This window comes from Asterias rubens, unplaced genomic scaffold, assembly GCF_902459465.1.
Source record: "Asterias rubens unplaced genomic scaffold, eAstRub1.3, whole genome shotgun sequence".
Lineage (NCBI taxonomy): Eukaryota > Metazoa > Echinodermata > Asteroidea > Forcipulatida > Asteriidae > Asterias > Asterias rubens.
Window position 1 is genome coordinate 511,242 of NW_022985696.1, and position 23,657 is coordinate 534,898.

General features: G+C 39.5%; 1 protein-coding gene across 3 annotated transcripts; it reads right to left on the reverse strand.

The window, feature by feature from the left end:
- Positions 1–663: 663 nt before the first annotated feature.
- Positions 664–17,216, reverse strand: LOC117305696 (rab11 family-interacting protein 2-like). Of its 3 annotated transcripts, none has more exons than XM_033790565.1 (10): positions 17,147–17,216; positions 15,477–15,612; positions 14,193–14,337; positions 12,665–12,793; positions 10,061–10,245; positions 8,724–8,848; positions 7,701–7,871; positions 6,876–7,242; positions 5,691–5,854; positions 664–873 (listed from the first exon to the last, which is right to left on the reverse strand). In XM_033790565.1, exons 2-10 carry the CDS (start codon positions 15,514–15,516, stop codon positions 715–717), a joined length of 1,485 nt encoding a protein of 494 aa, XP_033646456.1. In that variant the 5' UTR covers positions 15,517–15,612; positions 17,147–17,216; the 3' UTR covers positions 664–714. The 3 variants fall into 3 exon arrangements, with proteins under 3 accessions (XP_033646456.1, XP_033646453.1, XP_033646455.1); XM_033790562.1 differs by having other exon boundaries at positions 8,724–8,851; XM_033790564.1 differs by having other exon boundaries at positions 8,724–8,851; positions 15,477–15,609; positions 17,147–17,203.
- Between the last annotated feature and the right edge of the window lie 6,441 nt (positions 17,217–23,657).

Consider the following 23,657-nt stretch of genomic DNA (forward strand, 5'->3'; position numbering starts at 1 on the left):
CTTATAACATGTATAAGGAGATTGATGTGCGCGTCGTGCGTATCGCATGACGTGGCACAACTGTTGCAGCCGTTGCTCTCCACCAATAGGAATAAGGAAACTGTCTTATAAGCAGAGGTGCAAGCTCGCGTGTCACGCCCATGTTTCAACACTTTTTACTGGCGTTATATCATCCGTTCAAACACCCACACATGATGCCCTCTCGACCTGTCAGAATGGACAAACTGTCGTAGGTATTTATGAATATTCATTAATTATTGTCATACTTGTCATGATCAGGAGACAGTGTGATTGTGAGTTACAAAGAATAACCTACCCTGTCCTTAAAGGAACACGTTGCCTTGGATCCGTCGAGTTGAAAAGTGTTTATAACCGTTTGTAATGAAGTGCATATGGTTCAGAAAGTTGTTTTAAAAGTAGAATACAATGAACCACACACATTTGCCTCGAAATTGCGTAGTTTTCCTTTTACTTTGCGAACTACATGTAACACGGTCAACCATTTATGGGAGTCAAGTAAAAAATTTGACTCCCATAAATTGCCGACCGTGTTTGTAGGCGAGGTAAATGGAAAACCACGAAATTGTAAGTGATACTTGTGTGGATCATTATATTCTACTTTTAAAATATCTTACTAATCATATGCATTTCATAACAAACGGTTACAAACGCTTTTCAAAGACCAACTCGACCAATCCAAGACACTGTGTTCCTTTAAGACTTTTTAATCGGGTGAAAGTCCCTCTCCAACAGCCTGGGGCTCTCTAGTATGACTTTAAGTAGAAGATTGTCCGTGTAGTCTTCAAGCTCTCGGACGTATCTTTGCCGATCTCGTAGAAGTTGCTCTTTAAGTAGGAGCCGCCGAATGAGAGCCTGAAATATTAAGAGATGATGATGTTTATTTGCTTTCTTTTGTACATACTGTTGGCCTTTAGTTGTACATTCTTGCTAAAGATGAAGTATGTAACTAATGGCCCCAATGGCAGTCTAAAAGATTACTACACAGGCAGTCTGTATTACTACTGCCCTAGCCCAAATAGGTACTAGTCTATGTTACTACTGACCTAGCCCAATAAGGTACCAGTCAATATTACTACTGCCCTAGCCCAAAGATGTACTAGTCTACATGTACTACTGCCTTAGCCCCAAAAGGTACTACTGTATATTAATACTGCCATAGCCAAGGGGCACTAGTCTACAAGTATATTACTACTGCCCTAGCCCAAAGATGTACTAGTCTACATGTACTACTGCCCTAGCCCAAAAAGGTACTAGTATACACATTTTGACTTGCAACGAGGTAACTAGTACAGTCTATTCCCACGAGGGACTTTGAGTGACCAGAAGAACGACCTATTTCCCGAGGCCGAGGGAAATAGGCCCCTCTTCTGGTCACTCACAGGCCTGCGGGGGAATAGACTGTACTATTTACCAATTATGCCAGTCAATATATGTTTTATAACACAGCTCGGTCTTAAATGTCAAATAAGAACAGAAATCTGGAAAAGAGCACCAGACTATCTCAATGAACTTGTTTCACAATACATTCCTCAATGCAGCCTGAGATTTTTTTAATTTTTTTTTTTTTATGCAAGTCGCCAGACACACAAGGCCCGAAGGCCACTTCAAGGTGTTGGCTACAATTATTTTTGTCCAGAGGCCATTGCCACCTACTCCTAGGGCTGAAACAGCATTACCCCTTTTACAGTCCGTACGGATGTACATGTGTAGGCTTGGGTATCATCAGTCCGAAGCCTGGCCGGTAGAGCAGAAAGCACTACCTCCCCAATTTTATGTAGCAAGTATCACGACCGGAATTCGAACCCACACTCTGCTGATCAAACAGCAGCGCTTGAATCCGGTGCTCTTAACCGCTCGGCCACGAGATCATCAAACAAGTGTCTTCTTGTGACACCGAGGACACACACCTCTTATGGTAATAGGGCTTTTCCATATGCAGCACCAACCCTCTGGAGTACTCGACCAATAGGCATTCACAGAGCTTCAATCTGTGCCTTTTTGTAACAAGTTGATACACAATTTGAAACCATTCAAGTGAATGGTATTGAATGGTATGATAGCTAGCTGTGCACACAGTTGGTTCCCCAAATGGTTTTGAATGGTGGTGCAGCTGGTACAGAATCCTATGGGGATTGTTTTAAGTGGTGCATCAAGGATCCCACTTTGTCATGACTGAGTGATATCAGGCAGTGTGGGGGTGACCAATCTGTCCTTGGCTACGAGGTTTACCATACACTGTGTCACAGGCATGTGAGTAACTATCCATGAAAAAAAGAGGAAAAGAGAAAACTGGACAAGATAAAAAGAGGAAAAGATACTATTCCTATACTTTTGTACACAGAAAGCGAAGAAAAAAAGAGGAAAGTCAAAAAAAAAAAAAAGAAAAGGAAATCAGCTGAAAAGAGGAAGTCTCACATGCCTGGTTAGACAGCTTGCTGACCATCTGAAACCATTCGGCTACGGTAATGCACACACGTACAGTGCATGCACAGCTCAAAATCATCTAGATGGTTTTGAGTGGTCGTACAGCTTATCAGCAACCCTGCTCAAATGCTACTGCCATGTGTGTACAAAAACGATGGGGTTGTAAACGTTAGTGAATTTTGAATGGTTTTGGATGGTGTATCAGTAAGAGGATTAGACACATTTAAAGCCATTATACACTTTCGGTACAGAAAAAAAAGAAAAAAGTTCACTGATTGACAAATAATTTACAGGGTTTACAGAAGGTAATGGTGAAAGATTTCTCTTGAAATGTTATTCCATGAAATGCCTTACTTTTTTAGAAAACATTAAAACAATATCAATTCTCGATAGCGAGAATTACGGATTTATTTTAAACACATGTCATGACACGGCGAAACATGCGGACACAAGAGTGGGTTTTCCCGTTATTTTCTTCCGACTCCGATGACCGATTGAGCCTAAATTTTCACAGGTTTGTTATTTTATATGTAAGTTGTGATACACGAAGTGTGGGACTTGGACAATACTGTTTACCGAAAGTGTATAATGGCTTTAAGTTACAACTGAAGAACTATTTGTTTCCTATGTAAGTCACGTTAATTAGGCACTTTTTAGATCCTTTTCTTTGCACAAAATTTTCTGTTTCGGTTTCTTTTTTTTCTCCAGTGCCTCATAATAGTTTTACTAGATAGATGGCGCTATGTACATGTAAATGCTTAGTATTATTGTATATTTGGTTTGCAGTAATGGGTAACACCATGTGTGTATCTACTTGCCAGGTAGAGCTTGTTCTTAGAGAACTGTCTTGCTTTATATTTGGTTTGCGGTAACACCATGTGTGTATCTACTTGCCAGGTAGAGCTTGTTCTTAGAGAACTGTCTTGCTCTATTCTACTGCCCTAACATAGGATGAGAACTGCCTTTAGCTACCGGGAAACCTTGGTAGTCTAGTTGGTAAGACACTGCTCTAGAATTGCAAGAGTCGTGGGTTCAAATCCCACCCGAGTAACATGTCTGTGATATTATTTTCACAGGACTAGGGAAAGTACTGAGCATACAGTGCTAACAGTAACACATCGGTTTATGGGTACAGGACTAGGGAAAGTACTGAGTATACAGTGCTAACAGTAACACATCGGTTTATGGGTACAGGACTAGGGAAAGTACTGAGCATACAGTGCTAACAGTAACACATCGGTTTATGGGTACAGGACTAGGGAAAGTACTGAGCATACAGTGCTAACAGTAACACATCGGTTTATGGGTACAGGACTAGGGAAAGTACTGAGCATACAGTGCTAACAGTAACACATCGGTTTATGGGTACAGGACTAGGGAAAGTACTGAGCATACAGTGCTAACAGTAACACATCGGTTTATGGGTACAGGACTAGGGAAAGTACTGAGCATACAGTGCTAACAGTAACACATCGGTTTATGGGTACAGGACTAGGGAAAGTACTGAGCATACAGTGCTAACAGTAACACATCGGTTTATGGGTACAGGACTCGGGAAAGTACTGAGCATACAGTGCTAACAGTAACACATCGGTTTATGGGTACAGGACTAGGGAAAGTACTGAGCATACAGTGCTAACAGTAACACATCGGTTTATGGGTACAGGACTAGGGAAAGTACTGAGCATACAGTGCTAACAGTAACACATCGGTTTATGGGTACAGGACTAGGGAAAGTACTGAGCATACAGTGCTAACAGTAACACATCGGTTTATGGGTACAGGACTAGGGAAAGTACTGAGTATACAGTGCTAACAGTAACACATCGGTTTATGGGTACAGGACTAGGGAAAGTACTGAGCATACAGTGCTAACAGTAACACATCGGTTTATGGGTACAGGACTAGGGAAAGTACTGAGCATACAGTGCTAACAGTAACACATCGGTTTATGGGTACAGGACTAGGGAAAGTACTGAGCATACAGTGCTAACAGTAACACATCGGTTTATGGGTACAGGACTAGGGAAAGTACTGAGCATACAGTGCTAACAGTAACACATCGGTTTATGGGTACAGGACTAGGGAAAGTACTGAGCATACAGTGCTAACAGTAACACATCGGTTTATGGGTACAGGACTAGGGAAAGTACTGAGCATACAGTGCTAACAGTAACACATCGGTTTATGGGTACAGGACTAGGGAAAGTACTGAGCATACAGTGCTAACAGTAACACATCGGTTTATGGGTACAGGACTCGGGAAAGTACTGAGCATACAGTGCTAACAGTAACACATCGGTTTATGGGTACAGGACTAGGGAAAGTACTGAGTATACAGTGCTAACAGTAACACATCGGTTTATGGGTACAGGACTAGGGAAAGTACTGAGCATACAGTGCTAACAGTAACACATCGGTTTATGGGTACAGGACTAGGGAAAGTACTGAGCATACAGTGCTAACAGTAACACATCGGTTTATGGGTACAGGACTAGGGAAAGTACTGAGCATACAGTGCTAACAGTAACACATCGGTTTATGGGTACAGGACTAGGGAAAGTACTGAGCATACAGTGCTAACAGTAACACATCGGTTTATGGGTACAGGACTAGGGAAAGTACTGAGCATACAGTGCTAACAGTAACACATCGGTTTATGGGTACAGGACTAGGGAAAGTACTGAGCATACAGTGCTAACAGTAACACATCGGTTTATGGGTACAGGACTAGGGAAAGTACTGAGCATACAGTGCTAACAGTAACACATCGGTTTAAGTAAAAACCTATATCATTATTAGGCCACATACACATTTTTTTTTTGATCGTCCTTTTTATTTTGCGCATGGCAGAGGGAGGAAGGTTTTTTTTTTACTTTGAAGTGTTGTTGACATGCCAAAATATGAAATCAAGAACAACGAAATCATCACAATCACTATAAAACAGAGGGTTTGTGTGTTTTTGATGTTTTCAATAGTTTTGTCAAACAAATTTAACTCCTAAATGACATTTTCTGTAAACAACTAAGCACAGTGTAGCTCAAGTAAATATTTGAAGAATTGTTCTTGCTTTGCCAACATGGATAAAAACCTGAACTTTAAAACTCTTTCAAACCTGTACATTTGAAAAGGTTGTTTTTCCATGATTAAAAAAAAAAAAAAAAAAAAAAAAAAAAAAAAATGGGGTAGGGGGGTTTTGAATCAATTTTTCTTTTTTTATGTGGCCTTATTGTTATTATTATTACCTCTTTTGTCATGTTCATATACTGAGATGGTAACGGCTTCTGCTGTTCACCTGCGTCCTCTCTTGTTCCGTAGCCGCCCACAGCAGAGGGGTCAAAGGTTACGCAGACATTGCTTTTACGAAGTGAGGGTAGACCACTTCTGAACGAGTGTCGCATTTTTATATCTGAAAACAAAAAATGTAAGAAATCAGCCATTTTAATTTTGGTTTTTAACCCAAGCATTCTGGAAAGTACTGAGTATACAGTGCTAACACACATCGGTGTATGGGTAAAAACTAAAATTAATAAGTCAACCATTTGCGAGTTAGATTTGAATAATGTCTGGTACAATGACTTGCTTTAGTCACAATGTACTGCCCTTACACTTGAATTACTCAGACTATAGAGACAGTTGCTACTGTATCTGAAATGGTTCAGGGCAAGCTTCTGTATAGCAACCTCCAGATGAGCAACTGTCTTGTTAGTCTGAAGAATTCAAATTTAAGCAGTGACTTGTGATAAAGCACATCATCGACCAGACAATGGGTGCGTTCGTTTAGCTCCCCTGGGTCTACCCCGGTGTGTGGCGTTTTTTTTTTCCAGGACGAGCGTGGGTAACTATCTGCACACGTTTGTCTTGGAAAAAAAACCTCCACACACCGGGGTCGACCCAGGGAAGCTAAACGAACGCACCCGATATTAAAACCTAACACGCAAATGGCTTATTCAAAACTTCACTTGAAAATGGTCCACATACATGTACATGTACATGTAACAGAAAAGCTACATCAAAAAAGAGGCTAAAGTAAAACATCATTTTCGTCAGGCAACTCACACCTGTTATCTCCATGTAATTCCTTTTCCAAATGTTGGGCTTGAATGGATCATGCATAATCATACTTCAATGTAAACACACCCACTCAGTGAAAGGATGTATACTTTCAGAGTTTTTGTGGCCAAAACATAGAAAAAGAACACAGAGACAAACTGTGTGTGCTTTCAGATACTTGATTTTGGAACCTCAAAATCTAATTCCGAGGTCTCGAAATACAATTCGTGGAAAACTACATTACTTCAGAGGGAGCAGTTCCTCACAATGTTTTGTACTTCCAACAGCTCTCCATTGCTCAATACCAAGTAAGTTTTTATGCTAACAGTTATACCAAAAGTGTCCATTGCCTTTAAGGATTAAATTAAATAGATAACCTTCCGTCGAGGATTGCCCTGAATCTGCCCCTTGCTGACTGCCCCCTCCACCATGATGCCCCGCCCTCTGTGGGTCCGTCTGTGAGAACATGACTTGCAGGGGTATGTGATCCTCCGAAATGGACCTCAATGGGTAAGAAAGAGGGCGTGGCTCTCTTGCCACGGGCGTGGCATGTAGGTCTGAAGTAGACGCAATGCGGTTCCGCCGTGGCACGTCTTGGGGTAGTTGCGGCGGGGGGCGTGAGGGTTCATCACAAGGCGAACGTTGGGCTGATGGGTCGGTACAGGGTAGTTGCTGCTGAGGGTCTTCTGTAGGCAGACTTGAAGCACTGCTGTACGGACTGTCTGATGTGTCTTTGTGTGGAGTCTGTATAAATTAAACAGGAAATCGATAACAGTTTTGGAGGCTAATCTACTGTATACACTTTGTAGTCACCAGAACAAGTCACATCACTCTTGCTGATAGAGCCTTCTCGGCATAGACTATATTGAATATGACGTCACCATTCACATATCTGACCTACAAGATGGCGCCTGTGCACGTGTGCGTGCGTGCATGTGGCGTAGAAATCAAACTGGGAATGTTGTGTGCTGCGTGTTTCGATGATGTACGCGTTTGCCCTACAAGATGACGACTTTTCATAGCAAAAAGGGGTTATTCAATACGGTTTATACATATGGACCCAAAATGGACCCAAAATATGCTCGACGTAAGCGCAGAGTAACTTTTCAAAAGCGATAGCTTCTGAATGCGGCACCTCATTCCTTGCCTATCACGCGCAAACCGAGTACTTGAGATAAAGGTCTAGGGAACAAAACTCTTACCTTTTCTCGCTTCAAAGAACCGAATGCATTCTTCATCTTTTTCCTCAATCCTTTCTTTCGGCTCTTCCCCGTACTCTCGATGGATTCTTCGGAACCAAAGTTCTCTGAAGCGTTAAAGGAGGCCGTTCTCCTGACAGAGGTAGGGCTGTCCGACGTGAAGGAGTCTGATGCCTGCAAACACAGAACGCTGAATTTGATGTTTTGAGCATAGAGTTAAAGGATTTGGGTACTTTTTGTGACACAAACACAATGTCCACCGGTTTACATGAAACTTACACCGTTTGAAGATAATGATAGTTCAAAGCGTTCCTCATAAGACAACTTGACGAGGTGCTGTAGTTTTTGAGAATCGCGTAAAACAATTAGAAGAAAATACGTTTTTATAGGCAAAAAATAATTTTCGTCTCATGATCACAAAGACGAAAATTATGTTCATTACATCAGTTTTATTTCTCAACAACTACAGCACCTCAGCAAATAATATTTTCAGGGAAGCTTTCTACTATCAATTTCTTCAAACTGTGTGAGTTTAATGTAAATCTGTGGACATTGTGCTTTTTGTCCTACAAAAAGTATATAGACCCTTTAAATATAAGAACTAGAGGGCGCAATGATGATGCTGCGTGCACAAACGCAACGGGACCGCAATGAGAAACTCACGCCATTTCGTAACAACGTTGTACGCGCGTTGAATACAAAGTACCAGTTGGTGTGTGTTTTATGTTACCTTTAAGTGATGCTATTATGTCCACTTACAAATTGGCTACACACCGAGCCACGTATCTAGGCCAGTGGACCCTCTAGTTCTTATGTGAAACTTTATGGTTTTGAAATTGAGACTCAGCTGCAGTGTAAATTTCAATTCAACTATTTTAGTGAGAAATTACCCCTTTGTCAAAAACGTTGTGATGGTTGTCAAAAACAACATGCAATAGTAATGATATTTGGCATCACGTGAAGGACAATCCTCCAATCAAATGGCAAGGACCTGTTTGGGTAATCTATGATAATTGATACCGTTACCTTCCCACTGTCGTTGGAGATGGACTTCACTCTCTCCGGTACCATAAAGTCTGACGGTGGACCTCCGTCTCGGTGGGGTGCAATGTAGTTTTTAATGCGAGACATCGTCAATTTACTTCTCATACCTCCTGAGTGGCAAACAAAAATTTCTCCTTAAGGCCATTGGACACTTTCGGTAAACAGTATTGTTCAAGGCCCACACATCGTGTATCACAACTTCTATATAAAATGACAAACCTGTGAAAATTTAGGCTCAATCGGTCATCGGAGTCGGGAAAAAATAACGGGAAAACCCACCCTTGTTTTCGCACTTTTCGCCGTGTTATGACATGTGTTAACAATAAATCGGTAATTCTCGCTATAGAGAATTGATATTGTTTAATGTTTTCTCAAAAAGTAAAGCATTTCATGGAATAATATTTCAAGCGAAGTCTTTCACCATTACCTTCTGTAAACCCTGTAAGTTATTTGTAAATCTGTAAAAAAAAAAAAAAAATCTGTTCCGCAAGTGTCCAATGGCTTTAAAGGAAAGGTATAGTTTGGTAATTACTCAAAACAAATATTGTCATAAAAACTTACTTGGTAACGAGTAATGGAGAGATGTTGATAGTACAAAATATTATGAGAAACGGCTCCTTCTGAAGTGGCGTAGATTTTTTAAAAAGAGGTAATTTCTCACTAAAAATTTTAGTGAGAAATTAAAAGACTTCTAGCCAGAAGTCTTTTATTTCAATCTGAAAACACACACATTCGTTCAACAAGGGTGTTTTTTGTTTCATCATTTTCTCGCAACTTTGATGAATAATTGAGCCAAAATTTTCACAGGCTTGTTATTTTAAGCTTATGTCGGGATACACCAAGTGAGAGACTGGTCTTCGACAATTACCAATAGTGTCCAGTGCCTTTCACCAAAATCTCTTTTAATCACCCATTTCACTCTCATCAGCTAATATCATTAAAGGCACTGGACACCTTTGATAATTGTCAAAGACCAATCTTCTCACTCAACATGCACAAAATAACGAACCTGTGAAAATTTAAATTGAATTGGTCTTCGAAGTTGCGAGATGAAAGAAAAAAACACCCTTGTCACCCGAAGTTGTGTACTTTCAGATGCTTGATTTTGAGACCTCAAAATCTAATTCTGAGGTCTTGAAATCAAATTCATGGAAAATTTCTTCTTTCTCGAAAACTATGTAGCTTTAGAGAGAGCCGTTTCTCACAATGTTTTAAACTACGACGACTCTGCCAGTTCCAAACAGCCGTTTAAGAACTCGTCACCATTCATTTATTCACTTTTTAAAAACTAAAACAAAAGCCATAGTACATGCAATTACCTGGTGACATGACAGGCAATGTTGATGACCTCTTGGCCCTGACTGAATGACCTATGACCTCCGACACATCATCCAAACAAAGATATTCCAAGTTATTATCGAGCACTTCAACTGAGACATCTATCTCGCCGCGATCTTTGACATCTTTCTTTGTTTTGTTTGGCCGGTGCTGCAGTTTGTACCACCTTGAGAGAAAACAAGAGACTTTAGCCAAAGGGTCTACATGTATGTACTTTTCTTTAACACAAAACACAATGTCCACAGATTTACATTAAAGGCAGTGGACACTATTGATTATTACTCAAAATAATTATTAGCACAAAACCTTACTTGGTGATGAGTAAATGGGGAGAGGTTGATAGTATAAAACGTTGTGAGAAACGGCTCCCTATGAAGTGACATAGTTTTCGAGAAAGAAGTAATTTTCCACGAATTTGATTTCGAGACCTAAAGTTTAGAATTTGAGGTCTTGAAATCAAGCATCTGAAAGCACATAACTTTGTGTGACAAGGGTGTTTTTTCTTTCATTCATATCTTGCAACTTCGACGACCGATTGAGCTCAAATGTTCACAGGTTTGTTATTTTATGCATATGTTTAGATACACCAAGTGAGAAGACTGGTCTTTGACAATTTCCAATAGTGTCCACTGTCTTTAAACTTACACAGTTTGAAGATAATGATAGTAGAAAGCTTCCCATAAATTATTCCTTACTGAGGTGCTGTAGTTTTTTATAAAATGAGAAAATGTCTCTTTGTCTCAGTTTTAGCATGTAAAATCGTATTATGATATTTTATGTATTATGATATGTTATGTTTATAATATCAAAACTGGTTAATACGTTTTAACATGCTAAAATAATTTTCCTCTCACTGAGACAACAATTATTTTGTTTTACTCATTTCTCAAAAACTACAGCACCTCAGTAAGTAATATTTAAAGGGAAGCTTTCTATCATTATCTTCAAACCTTGTAAGTTAAATGTAATTCTGTGGACATTTTGAATAAGTAATTAATTTAGTCATAATGTAAAAGAAACATGAAGGCTTGAAGATTGATATAGAGTGATTGCTTAATGTCACTGGACACTACAGTGTATTTGTAATCACTGTAAGCAGACGAAATTACTTGTTAAAGCCATTGGACACTTTCAGAACAGAAAAAAAAAAAAAAAGTTCACAGATTTACAAATAACTTACAGGATTTACAGAAGGTATGGTGAAAGACTTCTCTTGAAATATTATTCCATGAAATGCTTTACTTTTTGAGAAAACATTAAAACAATAACGATTCTCGATATCGAGAATTACGGATTTATTTTAAACACATGTCATGACACGGCGAAATGGCGGAAACAAGGGTGGGTTTTCCATTTTTTTCTCCCGACTCCAATGGCCAATTGAGCCTAAATTTTCACAGGTTTGTTATTTTATATATAAGTTCGGAAACACGAAGTGTGGGCCTTGGACAATACTGTTTACCGATCAATGAAGAGCTGTTGATACGTAGTATACAACATTGTGAGAAACAGCTTCCTCTGAAGTAATGTAGTTTTAGAGAAAGAAGTAATTTTTCACTAAAATATTTGAATTTGATTTTGAGACCTCAGAATTTGATTTTTATGTCACGAAATCAAGCATCTGAAAGCACTCAACTTTGTGTGACAAGGGTGTTTTTCCTCCATTGATACCTCGCAACTTCAGACAATTTGAGTTCAAAATTTTTACAGGTTTTTTATTTTGTGTAATGTTGAGACACACCAAGTGAGAAGACTGGGCTTTGACAATTACTAACGGTGTCCAGTGCCTTAAAATGGCCTCAACATGGTTGAATTATTTCACGAATACATCACTGGAATTCTTCACTTACATGTACAGAAACAGGGTTAGGGTTACGGACGAGTTATAGTCAGTTGCGCGATGGTCCCGATGGAAATCTTGACACGCGATCATAAAAACACACAGTTTATAGGCCCTCAGCGATTTCCATCGCGCGACCATCACGGGCCTGACTGGCTTCATACATGGTAAACCAGACATAAACATCAATAATTAATATGTGGGTGCGTTCGTTTAGCTGGGTCTAGCCCGCGGTGCTCACTCGGGTGAGCCCCTGACAAGAACTAAACAAGCGATCACTCAGCGCTCTCGTAGTGACATCATGCACCTGAGGCCAGCCCCCAAGTGACCCGCTCCACAAACAGTGGCCTGGGGGCTGACCCGGGTGAGCCCCTTGAATGACGTCAAAGCTATTCAAACACACCAGGGGCAGTCCAGGGTCAACCAAGGGAAGCTAAACGAACGCACCCTGTGTGCAATCATACAAGTACACAAGGTTTCATATGTGTATATGTACATGTACATTATGGTTAACGACATGCATATTTTGCCCCTCTCCATGATGGGAATAGTCGTGTTTAAACTTTCATAGGCCCTTTTTGAATTCTCGTCTTCGCCTTTGGATTCGGCTTCAGACTCAGTTCTCTCGTCTGAACCCCTCAGCACATACGCAAACCAAGCGCAATTGTCAAGACAACCGCGGGGCCAAGCTAGCCTGAGCCGAATCAAAAGCCGAGGCCAGGGTTTCGTAAAGGCCCATACTTACTTCCTACTGATGGATTGCTTTCCCTGCTCACTCATTGGATGAATTGTTACCATGCCGAGGAAATCGTCCAATAGCTTTCCTCGATGACAAACCAAGAGCTCCACGCTTGGGTTTCCTTTTGTAATATTACTGCCAAAAAAAGAAAATGTAGGAAAAAAAAACATACTGAATAAGTTTGTACAAAGGCAGTGGACACTACTGGTAATAACTCGAAATAATTATTGGCATAAAACCTTATGGGGAGAAGTTGATGGTATAAAACATTGTGTGAAGTGCCATAGTTATAGAGAAAGACGTAATTTTCCACAAATTTGATTTCGAGACCTCATACACTGTATTTAGAAATTGAGGTCTCGAAATCAACCATCTAAACGCACACAACTTCGTGTGACAAGGGTGTTTTTTTCTTTCATTATTATCTTGGAAGTTCGATGACTAATTGAGCTCAAATTTTCACAAGTTTGTTATTTTATGCTTGTGTTGTATGTTGAGATACACCAACTGTGAAGGCTAGTCTTTGACAATTACCAATAGTGTCCACTGCCTTTAAGAAGGTTATTTTATGCATATGTTGAGATACACTAACTGTGAAGGCTAGTCTTTGACAATTACCAATAGTGTCCACTGCCTTTAAGAAGGTTATTTTATGCATATGTTGAGATACACCAACTGTGAAGGCTAGTCTTTGACAATTACCAATAGTGTCCACTGCCTTTAACATGTTTAAAGGAACATTATTGAATTGGTTTTTGCTAACAAAACATTTGCTTGCAGTGTAAGCACTTTATGTAATCCATTGTATATATAAACTGAAAAACCTGTAGAAATTTGATATCGATCGGCCATCTGGGTCACGAGAGAATAGTGAAGAACTGATTACAAATTTTGCATTGCATCAATGCCAAAATAAAAACGAATAAAAAGCTCCATGAGCGATAAACTCCAAACGCGAAGTTAGATTATTTATTTCTCTTCAAATATGACATTTCAGACAGAAATATTTCAAGGGATGTTTTCAACTACATGTATCATCATCAGTAGACCGTATAAGTTCATATCTGTGATCTTCACGATTTTTGTTTCTTACCAATTCGGTAATGTTCCTTTAATATTAATATCAATAATAATTGTGAGAGCTTTACATCTTGCTTTTTCACAGAGCTTGCACAACATGGCAACTGGGGGCGCTTTCCTGCATAAGGATTAGTCTTGGCCCAAGATGTCAATGATTGGTACTGTTATTAATTATCTTCTAAATCACAATATTCTTCATTCCAAACCAACCGCGCACACGCTCGCGCTTAGTAATTTGCTCGCGCTTTGCAGTTGGTTTAGGGTGGATCACTACATTATCAAAACAAAATTGTTTTTGTAAATTAAATTTTATTAACAAACCATAAGAAATATGTAGCTTAGCCCAGACTTAACACTACCATGTGCCGTTTATAAATTTTTGATGTATATTTAATGAGTTGACGGCACGAAAATGAGTTGACGGCAAGTAGTAGGACCGCTATAAAGCTCTTACAATTCACAATCTTCATTCCATTTTGGGTTTGGAGACTTGTCAGCGACCGATGTGATGAACCGCTCTCTGCCGCTAGTCATCTTTACGAAGGGGCTGCTGCACGAACCATCTGCACCTTTGTCCCTGAGTCGTCTTGCCTGGTGGACTAATAAATAATATTTGGCCGTTATTAAAGGATTGGTAAGATTTGAAACTTTGCATGGTGAAAATACGATATGGAAAGTTTTTTTTATTTTATTTTTTTATGCAAGTAGCCAGACACACAAGGCCTGAAGACCACTTGTGTGGGCTACAATTATTTTTGTCCAGAGGCCTATGCCACCTAGTACTCCTAGGGCTGAAACAGGGTTACCCGTTTTACAGACGATACGGATGTAGGCTTGGGTATCATCAGTCCGAAGCCTGGCCGGTAGAGCAGAAAGCGCTACCTTCCCAATTTTATGTAGCAAGTGTCATGACCGGGACTCGAACCCACACTCCGCTGATCAAACACCAGAGCTTGAATCCAGTGCTCTTAACCGCTCGGCCATGACACGCCACAAATCAAAACGCCGAGTTGATACTGATCAAAACGTTGAGTTGAAACCAACGGTTCTTTTCAGAACCACCCCAACTCATTAGAGATAGTGTAGTCATTACATGGTGTTACCGCAAACCTTTCTATACTTAAGGATTGGGGTAGTTTTTGTAACACAAAACACAATGTCCAAAGATTAACATTAAAGACCATGAAGACAATGGACAGTGGACACTATTGGTAATTGTCAAAGACTAGCCTTCACAGTTAGTGTATCTAAACATGATGCATATAATAACAAACCTGTGAAAATTTGAGCTCAATCGTTCGTTGAAGTTGCGAGATAACAATGAAAGAAAAAACACCCTTGTCACACGAAGTTGTGTGCTTTCAGATGCTTGATTTCAGAACCTTAAATTCTAAATCTGAGGTCTCAAAATCAAATTACCTCTTTCTCGAAAACTATGTTACTTCAGAGGGAGCCAATTCTCACCAAGTTTTATACTATCAATCTCTCCCCATTACTTGTTACCAAAAGGTTTTATGCTGATAACTATTTTGAGCAATTACCAATAGTGTCCACTGCCTTTAAACTTACATCGTTTGAAGATAATGATAGTAGAAACTGAACCTTACAAAATTAGTTGCTGAGGTGGTAAAGTTTATAAGAAATGAGTAAAACAATGTCATGACAATTTTACAGTACATTTCCAAATTAAGAAGTGGCGGTCAGATTCAGCAAGTTTTGTTCCTGTTTGGTTACTTACCAACAAGGCGACAAATTTGTTCCCTTTCCTCTGACGACATAATTGAAGACAAGGTGAAACATGCAGCAGTGAATTAAGTTTTGAAAACAGTCTTCGTCGTCAAATACTCATGTGAGTGTTGGGGGCATCCATTCTGCTGGAAAGAAACAAAAAAGTTCTAATTTGCTTTTTAAGAACACAAGTAACAAGTAGTACTGCATTAAAATGTAGTGGACACTATTGGTCAAAATAATTATTAGCATAAAAATATACTTGGTTACGAGGAATGGGGAGCTATTGATAGTATACAAATATTGACTGCTTCGAGTGCTACGATTAAAACTGATCCCCGGAGCGTTCTATTTTCCTAAAGACAACAAGGCGGATATTTCCATTCGTTACTAAACTCGGGGTAAAAAAACACTCAATTTACAATTAAAAATAATTTTTTTTTAGAAGTTTTTAAGTGATTTAGGTGCATATGACTCTTGTGCATTTTAAAGACAGCGGACACTTGGTAATTGTCAAAACCAGTCTTCTCACCTGGTGTATCTCAACATATGCATAAAATAACAAACCTGTGAAAAATTTCAGCTCAATTGGTCGTCAAAGTTGCGAGATAATAATGAAAGAAAAAATAACCTTGTCACACGAAGTTGTGTGCTTTCAGATGGTTGATTTCGAGACCTCATCTAATTTTGAGGTTTCGAAATCAAATTCGTGGAAAATTACTTCTTTCTCGAAAACTACGTTACTTCAGAGGGAGCCATTTCTCACAGTGTTTTATACTATCAACCTCTCCCCATTACTTGTTATCAAGTAAGGTTTTATGCTTATAAATATTTTGAGTGATTACCAATAGTGTCCACTGCCTTTAACGGTTGACTTGACTATGTACAAATGATCTGTTAAAGTGCATTCATAAATACCCCAGACAGTTTCGCTACTCCTGTTGGTTGAGAGCATGTCACATGGTGGTGTTTAAACAGCTGATAAAGATACAGCTAGAGCTGTTTAAGACCAGCTGGCTTTGCATGTTGGGCGCACAAGCTCATGTACTTGAACTTTTAAGCTTGTGTACTTTTTACGCGCACGTGCTACGTAGTTCACGAAAAGTACCCAAGCTTATTCACATAAAACAGCTGTGATTTGTATTCGTGCCCTCACGGGCCCACAGCTCGGCAGGCCGATGACGCCATTGTCCAAGATGGCTGCGCCGTGCACGAATCGATGAAATTAGAGTCGGCGAAAGGTAGCAAAGTTATCGTTAACATTTTCTTTTAAAATTTGTATTTGTTTCCCTTTCAATACACACAAGCAAGCTAAGAGTTAGGTGAACACGCTCAGCTGGTTTATACTGCCGGGTGGCTCGTAGATAAGGCGCCAGAATTTTTTTATTTCTTAGCTGCATGAGGAAATGATGTGGACGTGAGGCTAAGGATTCAGCTATCCTTGGCCACACAAGTGGGGCTAGGGAGGGGTCGTGAGCTGTCGGTTAGTGCATGAGTGCATGAGTGCGACCGTCCGTATTTATCCGGCAGGAGACAAACTTTGGCCTTGGATTGGATTGTATGCAATCTCAATTCATTCATTGTCAATCTGTGGTCCATCCCATTCATGCTTTACGAAAAACTACAACTACCTGACTACCATTAACAGAAAACGACACATAATAATTGTATCAGATTTACCTCTCTTGAGTTTGCTACTGTTGGTCTTCTTGCTGGGTTGTTGGTGTGTGATGGGCAGTGTGTGTTGTTTCTCATACAAAACAAAAACAATGTGAAAGGTCAGGCTTTCATCACTATGTCGAGTGAGGGCGCACTAAACATTTTTATTCCACCACTCGATGGTGGTGAGTCAGGGCGCGACACTCCCTTTTCACAATGATTTCTATCATAATTAATTATTATTTTTCAGTATAGACCATGTGAATTTCTGGTATTAGGTATTCTGGCAGGCAGGCAGGCAATATGGTCCGATGGGAAAGTTTAAATATTTGTGTCATACTTTCCCCATAAATCCAAGAGTTATGCATGAGTAAAAGCTGGACCAGTTTTGAGATGTGCCCGCCCCCTTTCATCATGCCAAAACATTAGACAGTGCAATCTCCATAATAAGAGGCTGTGTACAAAATGTGCCTGCAGGAAGTCCAGTCTCTGTTTGTGGCTCTGTAAACATGTGATGTCACGGGTCATATCGTCTGTAAACAATGGTGGCTTTACCTGCAGGTAGCCTCTTTAGGCCCACCCCTTAAAAAAAAACAAAAAAAACAAAAAAAACATGACCCCCCACCCGCCCCCACAAACTAGCAAACCCAAAATAGACATTATTTTTCACTATAGAAAATTATGGCTAGTCGGGATAGCGAATGGGGAATTTCAGGACGCTTGGTGTCGGCAGACTTTACTATAGGTAAAATGCATTGTTCTCGGTAATGTGCGCATGCTCAGAACTACGCAAACCACGGAAAATTACCTGGTAAGTCTGCTGCCACCTAGCGCCTAAAAGTCCCCATTGTACTGTGCTACTGACAATGTCCGCCGCAATTTTATAAAATTAATAGCATTAATTGATTCACATAAGGAGCATGATTATTTAGAAATAGTCTTGTCCAACGTGGTACTGCATTGGAATAGTCTCAGTGATTCACTAAAATCTGTACTTACTTTCGCAAACAAATTAAAAGCAATAGATGTTAAATTTGCATCGGGGATAAAGAATATTAATATGTGATTTTTACCCATAAAAATGGGTTAATTAATAAATTAAAAGCAGGTCTTAATTCTCAGTTAAGAACGAAAAGTTATGATATATTTTCCGGATGTTGTTTTGTCTTTGTACCCATACATGTACATGTTAAAAAAAAAAAGTAAATTACTGTTGTGATAGTCTGTTGGTGTGTTTGATTGTTTGTTCGTTTTTTGTCTGTCCGTAGGTACGGGAACGAAAGCCTTGCTTCACCATATTCCTAGATGTTGTCCTGTTTGTCATTATTTACTCAACTTCCGTGTAAATTGTTATTGTCTCGACTACATCTGTGGTTTGCCATTCAAATCAGGCCAATTAATTTTCATTATGACGTAATTTTGACGGAAAGAGCCAATTTGGATGGAAAAGGGAAAACAATATTGCAATGTCGTTTGGGAAAAAACAATCGCCACCTGGGTCAGCCCACAGTGCCCTGCTTGTGGAGTGGGTCACTTGGGGTGGCCCGAGGTGCATGACGTCACCACGAGAGGGCGAGTGTGATCGTTCGGTTAGCTCTTGTCAGGGGCTCACCCGAGTGAGCACCGCGGGGTGGACCCTAGCCTTTAGTCAAGGTGCACGCGGCACACCGGATAGCACGCACAGCCCCAAAAATGTAACGCACGAAAAAAGACTATCACAGTGAGCGGCGAAGCCGCGAAGCGCCTTTACTAACTCGTTTTGGGGGCCTTATGTTTTTCTTTACATTTGCCAACGAGTTTGGTGAGAGAAAATGTAACGAATTTGCATCGAACGTTTTTGTGTCGTCATGCAAATAATTGTATCTTCTTATTGGCCAGCAACTCACCACGCTAATGCATTATGCATTACATTTTCTCCCACCAAAATCGTTGGCAAATGTAAAGAAAAACATAAGGCCCCAAAACGAGTTGGTAAAGGTGCTTGCTTCGCCGTTTGCGGCGATAGTCTTTTTTCGTGCGTTACATTTTTGGGGTTGTGCGTGCCATCCGGTGTGCCGCGTGCGCCTTGACTAAAGGCTATAGGTCGACCAGGGAAGCTTATCGAACGCACCCATTAATAAAATCGGACCATGCCTTCTGTTTCCGTTCAAGTCGATTTATGATGTTCACTGGTCGTTCATCGGCTGCAATTTGTACTATAATTATTGTACTATTTGTCAGAGTCGATTGTCGATAATTTGTTTTTAATTGTTTTATTGTTACTTTTCTCGATCTGACATAGTGTAAATTCCTCAAACCTGCGGTTTGTAAATATTTCGCGCAGTGCCGCATTTCTGTCACGTCATACGCGTCGACTGCGCGGGAAACGCCCTGTTAAGCTATGTTATGTAGGCACACTTTGCGTGCCACCCTTAGTTAACTATGGTCATGGTAATTAAGAACCCCCCCCTTCCCTTTTTGGCAAATGCCTTTGTATTTTTGCATTGAAACAGTTGGATAAAGGAACGTTAATGTGGAGTGTGAGAATGTGTTGTAAAATTAAAAAGCAATGTGAGCTTGAGGAGAGAGGACGTGTTGAATGTGAATGTTAGGGTTGCCGACCAAACCAGCAGGCGAGTGGATACAGCCACCGTATCGGTATTGGGCCGGTCAGCCAAAGTTATGGCCGAGAGCCACCTTCGTGTACGTCAGAGTTGACCAATCTCTACAGCAACGGCAGTGTGACGCCAGAAGACTCCTCTCCAATTAATTACCGTAAGTTGAGTAGTTTTAACGAAAGTTGAGAACTAAAATGTGTTTTGATAAGTGTATTATTTACTTGGAAATGTCGAAACGGCTACGAAGTTTTACAAGGGTACGATGATGAACTGGTTTATTAATATGATTCAAGTGTTTGATGATTTAGTCAATTAATTTGTCGTGCTAACAGTTTCAGTGATAGGGATAATTTCCCTCAAAAACCTTTAAGTTTAGACGTGATGAAAAACATCAACGAAAGTGTTTGAAGTGGTTAACGAAATGATGTTGTATCAAGAATGTATTTATCTGATGTGCTTTTGATAGGGAAAACCCAGTATTAGACAGTTTGGTTAATTTCGTTTATAGATGACCAATTAACCCCTGGAATCAGCTACCCCTCTCACCGTACCCCAAGTCTGGATCGCAAGGACGACCACGGCAGGGACACAGAGTGTGGCGCTAATTGGGATTCACCCGCAAGACGGAGGTCCGCCGCCGGTGAAGGTTTTTAACGACGCAACGATTATTTTGAACATTGTTAATTGATGAAAGCTTAAGTTGTTCCAGTTCCAGTGTTGAAACTTAAGGCTTGGGGCCAGATTGGCAGAACCCGATTCATAGATTATTTATTTGTTTTACGTTGCCTATAAGTTGAGAAGTGACGCACAAAAAAAAGACGATTATACATTAATTTATTTATTGTAACTGTTGTGCGAGGAGTACAAGAACCATTCTGTAAAGCATATTATTTATAAGTTTATTTGATGTTGTGAGCTAATACAACCAATAGTTACTGGCGACCCGAAAGTCCGGAAGCCATCATTTCAGTTTATACCTTGATTATGTTGTAAATATTGTAAATACCCTAAAGATTTATTTTATAAGCATATTATTTACAAATAACTTACAGAGTTTACAGAAGGTAATAGTGAAAGACTTCTCTTGAAATATTATTCCATGAAATGCTTTACTTTTTAGAAACATTAAACAAAATTATCAATTCTCGACAGCGAGAATTACGGATTTATTTTAAACACATGTCATGACACGGCGAAACGTGCGGAAACAAGGGTGGGTTTTCCCTTTATTTTCTCCTGACTCCGATGACCGATTGAGACTAAATTTTCACAGGTTTGTTATCATATAATTAGGTTGTGATACACGAAGTGTGGGCCTTTGGACAATACTGTTTACCGGAAGTGTCAAATGGCTTTAAACTGTTTCTTTCTATACCCAGTACCTGTTACTTTTGTTATGGCATATTTGATGGCCTTTAAGAACATCTGTGATATTTGGCAACACATGCAAGCCTGTTTCACAATGTGTATTGTTAATGTACATTGTGTCCTTAATGTGTTAACCCTTCAAACCCAAAATAGTCATTAGCATAAAACCCCATTTGGTGACGAGTAATGGAGAGAGGTTGATGGTATAAAACATTGCGAGAAACGGCTCATTATGAAGTGACATAGTTTTCGAGCGAAGTAATTTTCCATGAATTTGATTTCGAGACCTCAGATTTATGTTTTGAGTCTCGAAATCAACCATCTAAACACACACAACTTCGTGTGACAAGGATGTTTTGTCTGTCATTATTATCTTGCAACTTCGACGAGCGATTGAGCTCAATTTTTCACAGGATTGTTACTTTGTGCATAATTATGTTGAGATACACCAAGTGAGAAGACTGGTCTTTGACAATTACCAATAGTGTCCAGTGTCTTTAACGGGCATCCTAGCTACGCCACTAAAGGAGAGATTTGGCGCCAGGACTGTGGTGACAGTGAGTGGATTAGTTGCTGGTATCTCCCTGATAACTGCGTCATTCCTACCAATCACCTTCATCCTTACCTCGTCAAGTTTGCTCTTTCTGAACAGATGTCTTAACTACAAAAACCACGACCTTGAGTCCAGGTAGGTCACTAACCCCTGTGCCCCACCTCAGTATTCAACTACACAACGAACTTCTTACGGCCAGGCTCTGTTGAAAGTTCAGTCATGACTAATATTGGCATAACATTAATAATAAGTTTTTTTTTTTTTTTTACAGGAGTACGACGAACAATTTTATGAATGTTGGTGACCAATTCACAATGTTAATGGAGGACTTACAATGCTTTGCTATCAAAGTGTTTATGTTATGGATTTTGTGGTTAGTTTAATATTTTAATATAGCAGAGACGAGATTCTCCTTTCGAACCGTAACATTTAATTCAATCGTTGTGCTTTGGTCACTATGAAGTTCAGAAGCTTTACAAAAACGTTTTGATTCTGGGTCCAGATGAGTCGTCTTCATCAAAATGTTGTCAGAACAAAAATATCATGGCTGAATCAAATGCTGCTTGGGCTGTGTGTGTTTGAATGGAAGTTGTAATTCAAAGGAAACCATTTTGTTTCGAGCCATTTAGCCATGGCAGAGAGCTTGATATCAGAAGTATGTAATCCTAAGTATTCAGTGAATACTTTCCTGTTGAAGAATAAGTTTACTCATACGGAATCCAGAAGATGCTTTTGCTGAGTGCTTCTACTCGGATGTTTATGCTTTTACTTTTTGCTAGCACTTGTTAGTAATTACTCCTTTTTATTCATAGGACCCAATGTTTCAATTTATTTATCCTCATCAGACGGCCTTCCACTCCATTCAACATATTTTGTATAGACTTTCCGCTTTACGTCACCTCAAATTAAAACGCAGTTCAAAAAATAACAATTGTTCTGCATGGCGAACAGCACGCGAGATCGCTTTGAAATTAGTTGGGTTAAATTTGCGTAGCGCCCTCTGTCGGTTTTACATTTGTATTTGTATTGAGCGGTATACAAGTGTCTAAATGGAATAGTGCAGATGAACCAGTGTTGATTTGGATTGTGGTTTAGTGAGTGACGTCATACAATCTCATCGAGTGTGTAACTCTGCCTGTCCAAACTACCTTCAATTTCTTTAATTATTGATGGCGGTAAATCTTGTCGTTGCCTATTATTTTGGTAAATAATATAAATGTTGTCGAATTATTTGCGCAGTTTTGAACTCAAGCTTTTAAATACCAACAGTTTGGTCAGCAACTGTTGTTTATACCCAAACATTGTAACAGAGAGGATCATTTATCTTCAATGTAATTTGGTCAGGTTAATGGTAAATGGTTGTTTAGGTCGAAAGTGCAAGAATACCAATATTAGGTTCCCATAATTATTTTCATTTTCAGCCAAATGTTGTAAATCAAGAAATGTGTAATTAAGTTATTCATCATAGTTTGCAATAAGGGAATTACAGAGTGACTATCGTTCATAAGTTCGTTGGTAGGATACAGACATTTACTTGCTAGTGTGGTCCTTTACCAATAAACAGTTTTCAGCAAGAAAGAAGTACTACTTTTAAGACTAGCAGTTGATGTTACATCTTTTATTAATGTCCTCTTTCTACAACAAAACATAGCAATAGTTCGACATTTTACCAGTGGAGCTAAAAGTAATTTATTTAATCCCTCCTTTAAGATAACATGTGAATACATGTTCACTGAAATTTTCTTTTTTTTAGTGACCCATCGGATAAAAAAAACATTGGGTACTAAATCTAGTTTAAAGTTGCTAAGGTTTAAACGTTGTATTTGTGGACGATTTAACACAATTCTTTAGTTTTACACAACCCGGGACTTTAACTGCAGGTTTATCAATGGTTAGTGCTAACCAGTAAGTTTAAAAGTATTAGTTATTAGTTATTAGTATAGTCAGTGAAAATTAAGTTTTTCATTAAAAAAGCATTTTAGAGCAAAATTTCAACGAAAGCCCCCCAAAAATG